Source organism: Montipora foliosa, chromosome 11, assembly GCF_036669935.1.
Source record: "Montipora foliosa isolate CH-2021 chromosome 11, ASM3666993v2, whole genome shotgun sequence".
In the NCBI taxonomy this organism is placed as follows: Eukaryota; Metazoa; Cnidaria; class Anthozoa; order Scleractinia; family Acroporidae; genus Montipora; species Montipora foliosa.
The window spans coordinates 19,377,071-19,384,570 of NC_090879.1; the positions used below are offsets into that span (position 1 = coordinate 19,377,071).

General features: G+C 37.2%; 1 protein-coding gene across 3 annotated transcripts in view; it reads right to left on the bottom strand.

Annotated features, from left to right (window-relative positions):
- Nucleotides 1-7,500, bottom strand: part of LOC137974653 (regulator of telomere elongation helicase 1-like) — a 26,815-nt gene that overhangs the window by 7,415 nt on the left and 11,900 nt on the right. The window contains exons 11-27 of one of the 3 annotated variants that reach the window (XM_068821572.1): nt 7,018-7,096; nt 6,483-6,580; nt 6,284-6,342; nt 6,097-6,159; nt 5,891-5,975; nt 5,226-5,358; nt 4,978-5,091; nt 4,374-4,414; nt 4,206-4,291; nt 4,039-4,116; nt 3,883-3,960; nt 3,089-3,175; nt 2,793-2,852; nt 2,383-2,622; nt 1,880-2,075; nt 1,054-1,163; nt 552-596 (exon numbers count right to left, since the gene is read on the bottom strand). In XM_068821572.1, coding sequence (XP_068677673.1) covers nt 552-596; nt 1,054-1,163; nt 1,880-2,075; nt 2,383-2,622; nt 2,793-2,852; nt 3,089-3,175; nt 3,883-3,960; nt 4,039-4,116; nt 4,206-4,291; nt 4,374-4,414; nt 4,978-5,091; nt 5,226-5,358; nt 5,891-5,975; nt 6,097-6,159; nt 6,284-6,342; nt 6,483-6,580; nt 7,018-7,096 — 1,652 coding nt within the window. The remainder of the gene's footprint in view (nt 1-551; nt 597-1,053; nt 1,164-1,879; nt 2,076-2,382; nt 2,623-2,792; nt 2,853-3,088; nt 3,176-3,882; nt 3,961-4,038; nt 4,117-4,205; nt 4,292-4,373; nt 4,415-4,977; nt 5,092-5,225; nt 5,359-5,890; nt 5,976-6,096; nt 6,160-6,283; nt 6,343-6,482; nt 6,581-7,017; nt 7,097-7,500) is intronic. The other 2 variants (XM_068821574.1, XM_068821575.1) reach the window with 2 other exon arrangements.

The following is a 7,500-nucleotide window of genomic DNA, read 5'->3' on the forward strand; positions in this document are numbered from 1 at the left end:
TCCGGCCTCAAATCAACACCCTGCCTGAATAACATTTTAATCATTGCTTTCAAACATCTCTTTACAAAAAAATAGATGTGGACACCCTAAACATAGCACACGCTAATATTTCCGAACATTTAGTCACTCAACAGAGTGAGTTTATGAATTTTGAAAGGCTGTTGTGAGAGGGGTCCTTCAGTTCATTGTCCATAATAAAACCCAAGCCTAGAGCTTCTAACCATTTGTAGATGGAATTAAAGGGCAGCATTTTGAAATTAATTTTTTAAGACCCTGAATGGTGGTCCGACTGGGCCTTTCCCTTTCCACTCAAGCCCTCCTATCCCCCCAGGGATAACTTTACTCTCATGGTGCCTCTCTCCACCAAGGTGTATAAATGGGTGCCGGCGAAAATGCCGGGGGTAACCCTGCGATGGACTAGCATCCCATTCAGGAGGGAGTAGAAATACTCCTAGTCCCTTCATGGTACCGAAACCGAAGATAAGCGCCAGCCTGATGGGCCTCTCTAGGCTCGTAACAGAGACTTTACCTAAGTTGATAGTTTCACTTACCTTCGGTTCAGGAGTGTTTTGTTGAGAGTTGACTTCTTTAGCATTCTGCAACACAATAACAATAATGACTTCAACGGATAGAGCGGTTTTTAATTGTGTGTCGAAAGTAATTAGCGAATTGCTTTGGTTTTGCATTACTTAACTCAGTGATTGGTTCAAAGTTCTCGCGCCACTTTTTCAACCAATCAGAAGTGAAACCAAAACCAATCGTAAGAGTTTTGATTGGTTTACTGGATTGTCGCCGTGCTTTTTGATTGGCCAAAGTAATTACTTTGGTTTTGGTTTTACGACACTCATTTGAAAACCGCTCTAAAAAGCTTACTTGCTTTGGTGATTGGCTTAAAAATCCAATGCCACAGTCTCGGCCAATCAAAGGCTAATGGATAATTTATTATTTGCCCGGCTGCATCTTTTTTATTGTCCAAAGAAATCACTTCGATTTTGGCTCTGTGTTTTATAAAATGCATCATTTTGAAGAAGAGAAGAAGCAAAGCAATTTTACCTCTGAATTATTTAAGGAATCAATCAAACTGGCTCGATTCATTGTGTCCACACACTCCCTTGAAACTGTTGACTTGTATTCGTACTTGAGACGAAGAGATGAAACTGGTGCTACGAAGGGAAAAAACCCGAAAAGGAAATATCACCATTGGTTGACAATTTAAGGAACTGTTGGACGCATTTTTCTGGTGGCTGTTTTTCGGTGAAGAGAGACCACAGCAGCAAATCTTGTGTTTGGTCTCGGAATTCACTAGACAAAGAGTAGAGAGTGAATTAAATATCTCAGCTGTGGTCCGCAAAGAATACACCTTTCCAGGTTTACAAGCTTTTGGCCAACCAGTATTTCAGACAGTAGATGAGAGAAACTGTCTGATAAACTATTCATTCCTCCCAGCAGGCAAAATGCAAACGAAAAAAAGGCAAGCCAACAGGGTATGACAACAGAATCTGAAGTGGATGAACGAAACAATAAAATCAAGCAGGTCTATACCATCTCTAAGGAAGTATTACGTTTTTGCAAACGTTGGCCGTGAAGCACTTATATTTGAGCAGACTTAACTGATTGGAGTGTAATGTGAAGTGCTATATTTCTACCCCATATGAACCATGTGAGCGTTAGCCCTGCTAATGGAAATGGGCCCACACAAGGACAGAGAAAAAACCTGACCAGGGTGGGAATTGAGCCCACGACCTTCGGGTTAGATCACCGCTGCTCTACCGACTGAGCTACAAGGTCAGACGGGAGCAGGCCGTGGGAACTGAAGATGTTAAAGTCACGGCAATGAACATGTACAAGTACAAGGAAGGATTACGTTTTTGCAAACCACCTGTACCATCTCTACACGAGTTGTTTATCTTCAATCCTGTAGCCGCCACATCTCCTCGTTTACTCTTTTGCTCAGTTTTGTCACCTGCCAAGGCAATAAGCATGTTTTGTCCGGTAGACGAAGAAACTGTGGATGAAGATTCTGTTTTGACAGAATGGTTTTTAAAAGTTTTGACCTTCATGGAGGATTTGTCCACCTACAAAGAAAAAAACACATGTACACAAAAGAGAATGATAACAATTCGATTAAACTGGTAAAAGAAAAACTGAAACTCTATTGACAAACACAGTGTTGCACATTTTAAAAAGAGAAAGAAATAGCATTAGCGAGAGAACTTGATAGATAGCAGGCTAAAATAAACTACAGTGTATATTATTTATATGAAAACAGTTAAGTGACAGGAGATCCCATATCTCCTAGAGGACACAGATGAGCAAGAATAGTCAAGTTGAAATGCAATTGTAGACCTGCAAACACTACTTGATCGATAGAAGGACATGTACCAGTTTATCAGCTCCGCGAAAAAAATGTATGAGATCTCTTTGTAATGCACCAAACTCATTATAAACTTTGACATAAGGTCGCATCCAATGGGGTAACTGCTGAATAGCATCCGGGTACGTGAAACGAACATCACACAGTAATATGGCACCAAAATCATGCTTGTGACGTATGACTCGACCCACAGCTTGATTAACAGCCCTGGAAGCTTGTTGACGGTACCATTGCCGTCCACTTAACCCCTGTGGAACACAAAAAACAACAGAGTAGTCCTGGATACTAGAATCAGGATACGTGTGGATGTGAAATTTTTTAATCAGGAGAGAAAAAGTCGCTGATTCAAAAATACCCGGATACGTGTGGACAGGGCTCATGAAATAAATGAAAACGATGCTCAATATCTGGCACAAACCTTGGTTGAGCTTCCAACTTTTTGGAGGTTTTCATCCAGGAAAGACATCTTTAATCGCACCTAATATCAAAAAGAAAAGCAGGTTTTTGTAATATACAGCAATAACATTATGCCATTTATATCAAAAATCACAGAATACCTGCTGCCTGAATTCTTCCAAGATATGTTGAAAATCATAGGTTCTAGCTACAATTTTCCAGACAAAAATAACTGATCGCTGATAAACTAATCATAATCATGTCCTAACTGAATTACCTCCCATACTTTCAACATTACATCTGAGGCTTGATGCTTACCTTTGGATCCATTTTTGGTGGGAATGGGAGTCCGGTTATTACCACAGCTCTTCCATTTGTATCAGCAAAGTCCAATCCTTCACTGACCTGAAATTGTGCATTTAACAAGACTAACTATAATTCTCACTGGAATGATCATGAATGATATTTAAACAAGATATGAACTTTTACACATATTTAATTTGAACTGCAGGAATTGAGAGAGATGGAGATCACCAATTTAAGCAGCAACTAACCTAACCAGTTACGAAGAGAGCCTGAAGTCCATGCTACAACTGGGCATGAACCCAAGTGTGACCGTGCCGCAAGAGTAAATGAGGTAGCGGATGGCAAAAGTGAAGGCAAAAGTGCCGCATGATACAAACAAAATTTAATAGCCAAATAATCAATGAGAATTACAGCAAAACACTAGAAAAGACTAAAACGGAAAAGAAAAGGGCATTATAGCGCCACTCCAAGGGGAGAACTCTACAAAGCTACCTGTATGTCCTACAGGTTTGACAAGTAAACACGGAACCTGGAACCACATTAATGAGTAGAAACACTGAACACATACAGCTCGCATTACATGTAGCAAAATGATTGGACAACTATAGCTAGGTAAGCCACAAAACAGCGAAATCTTCCTTTTTGGCAATATACCTGTTTGCAAAACACTATTATTGCTTTACCGCAGATTACACACATGTTCTGTTATCACAAAAGAGGTAAACAAATGGAGTGTTCCAAGTGTACACTAAAGGCCTCTTTGTGCACAACACTTTCATAGAGTTAAAATCATACTTCATTCTTACCTTTCCACGACAGACAGCGAAAAAAGTTGCAGAATTGTAGTTTGGATCATTAATCTTTTCGTAGAATCTCTCCATGGTCTATGCATAAAAAAGAAACATGAATGGCAATCGTTCTCGTATGATTTTAGCAAAGAATAGCTGCATAGTGACACACACCTCAACAAAGTCTAGTTTTCCTCTGGGTTCAGCAAAAATTGGTTTGTGTTGTTCTAACCTTGACCAAGTTCCACTGTTCTGTCAAGTCAAAACAAATTGTCATGTCACTGTCTACGTCTACCAAAAGTGGAACAACGTATCAAGATGGAACAATGAATTAAGTTTACCTGCCAATGTTCCAAACATTTGTTCATAACGGGATAAGAAGGAAAAAACACTAGCAGTCCATTAGGCACAGTCCTTGTGAAATTAACTGTTTAATTAAACAATAAAAATATTATTGTAACATTTTAAAAACAAATTTAGGATTACAAAACCCCAAGCAATTTCCTCACCAATAGCGTTTCCCAATCCTGTCATGTACTCTACAGTGAATCTGTGGAAAATAATCAGAAAAACCACAGCAGATTAATTTAAATAATGTGAAGAACTTGCGACCAATATACCGGTAATTATAATTTAAAAGGATCACAACTCAATTCCAGGAGAATTTACTTGAGGCACCAACAAGACCATAACATACAGGAACAAAAACGTCACTGGCTGAATAGATGTGATATTGTTTGAACCCAAGGCACCATGAACTAAAACTACAGTGCTGTACTTTACCACAAAATTATTCAACTGAACATCCAAGATTTTCACACATGTAAATTAATAGCTTTTGCCATTTAGAGTGGTTTTCAAATGAGTGTTATAAAACCAAAACCAAAGTAATTACTTTGCCCAATCAAAAAGGACAAAGACAATCCAGTAAACCAATCAAAACTCAAAGTAATTACACGTAACCGACACAAAGTGCAGGAAAATGTGCACGCACGCGGTTTCACTTCTGAGTAATTCACTAATAATTATTACTTTCGATACTCAATTGAAAACCGCTCTAACAAAACATAAAAGTAACTACCCGGTTCCTTAATTTTCATACAACGTGCTTACCTTGTCTCATAGGAGGAATTTAAAGTGGCTCCATCAGGTGCTTTAGTAACCACACCCACCATCATCTGATGCCGTTCAATCACATGAGGGTTTTCAAGTTGCACTGGAAAAGATCTGAAAAACAAAACCAGAAAAAGGGACCTCAAGTTGTAAACATTTTAATGTGTCACTAAGCAGTTGAATTATTGTAGCTGACAAACTTTGAAATCTCTCCTTTAAGCCAATAAAATTATATTTGTAGATCTTACATTTGCATTTCAGCTCTGAATGAAGAGAGTGGTGATAAAGTTCCACTCGTCAGCACAACTGAACGCAATCCATATGACACCAGTTCTCTCATAGAGTGTCCTGGGCTAAAACACCAGTAGCTTAATGTGCGACCTATATGCACATGTAAAATTAAGAGCAAAACATACATTAGTGCACGGCCTTAAACATGCTAAAAAAGTTGGAGGAGCCAAAGGCATTACTTACAGCATTTGGTCTGATTACCACCCTGCAAGTTTCAATAAGTTTCGCTTGAATTTCTTTTTGCTTTTCGTCCAAAAAATTGGTGCAAGAGGTCCTGAGTTCCATTCCCGGATCTCGCATCCTTGTTACGACTCCTTTCCTTTCCATGTAGCTAAGTAGCTTTAAATAACCTTAAAAAGGAGCACCGATGGAGAGGGGGGAGTAAAATGAGCGCACCGTCAACCTCAGGTTTGTCAGTAACGTTACTGTGTTATCGACGTTAAATATGGTCACTTTACTTTACTTTTATTTAATTTATCAAAGTTAATGTAAGTTGTAATTTACAGCTTTTTTCTTTGAAGAAATTAAGTGATCACTAGCACAGCTGCAACAGTAAAAAACACATCTAAATTAAGGCAAATCCCTAAGAGGATTTGCCTCAGGGATAGTTTTTTTTAAGTGCCTTGTTTGGAAATATTGGATCCTGTCGTCCACACATCAAGATTTTTCTTTTTCTTGTTGCTGTCTGCCTCAAGTTGAATATGGACCTTGAAACAAAGATAATGAAAAAACAATAAGGAGTCAAACTACTTTGATCGTAATGTAATTTTGTTTGTCATAAAAAATTAATATTGCAGGCTTATTTAAATACAGACTAAGAACAAGTACCTTAAACAAGTTTGATGAATCCGATTTTGCACAGCTTTGTGAAGGATTCTTACTAAAAATGACCTGAAAGAAAGTTGATAAAGAAAATACAATTAGACTTATTATTCATTATTAGTGTGTGACTCTGTCTTTGGAGGAAAGAGATGAATTAGTTACATATTGGAGACTAACAAACCCATAAAAGTACCTGCAAAGCATCAGAAAATTTCTGCAATGCAAAATGTTTTCCTTTAAATTTTCTTGTATCTGCATTGAAAGTAAAACATTAATTTAATTAAGAGGTAGATCAACAAAAACAAAATATTAAAAATGAAGGGTTATTATGAAACAAAACGAAAAGCACTGGTTTTATATGCACGTACATGTATCAAGCATGACACGCTCACCTCCAACCAGTACAGAATTACACTTGTCTAAGACCTCCAAAACTTGATCTTTTGATGAGAAATTTACATTGAGTTTTGATAGAAGCTCAAACATAAAACTGCAATTGAAAAGAAAAACATTATGTGTGCATATGTCAAGTAAATCCTAACAAAAAGACAATCAAAGTTTCAAGTGCATAATAATAATTATTATTGTTTAATTGAATAGTTCATTTATTACTAATCACGGTGACGACCAAGAAAAATACAGTGTTCAAGTGACAATATCTCTGTAAATCAGAAGAGACAATTGAAGTCTTACTCTAACTTTTTGTACCTGAAAGGAGAATGGCTAATCTTAAATGTGGATAGACAAAATAGTCATCAACCTAATTTCTTTCATCTTCACCTCAGAGTCCAATGTATAAAAATAATAATAATAGCCAAATACCTTTCTTTTCATTATGTATCTAAATGAACCACCTACAACAATTATTTAAGCAATGTTTTCACTTGCTTTACATGTGAGTTTCTTCAGTTGAAAAGCAAAACAAACCTTCCAGGCTTCGTCAACCCATCGCCATTTTTTGGAAGATCCTGACTACCAATCAGTCTCTCAAGTTCAATAAAAAGTGCTGTAAGACAAAATGGCCAAACAATCATGTGCTTGTTTAGCAATATAACATTTAATTTTGTGTAACAGAGCTACAAATAAATTACATCCGATCCAGCAAAATAATAATTAATTTTGTTTGACAATTAAATAGTTAATGACAAATGTCTAAAAGACCCTTTCTTAAGAACTGTGTGTATTTTTAATGTGCATTTTTAAGATCATTAATGGGGACAAAGTTTTTCAGTGAGTGATTAATGGGGACATAATTTTTCAGTGAGTGATTAAAAAATTATTAAATTAATGCTTAAGAGCAATCCCCTACTAAGGCTCCATTAACATGGAGAAAAGAACTTTGTCCAGGGTAGAAGGGTCACCCACCTGCCCAAACTACCCTGGGTGAGCCAACTTTTTCTTCATTTTTTT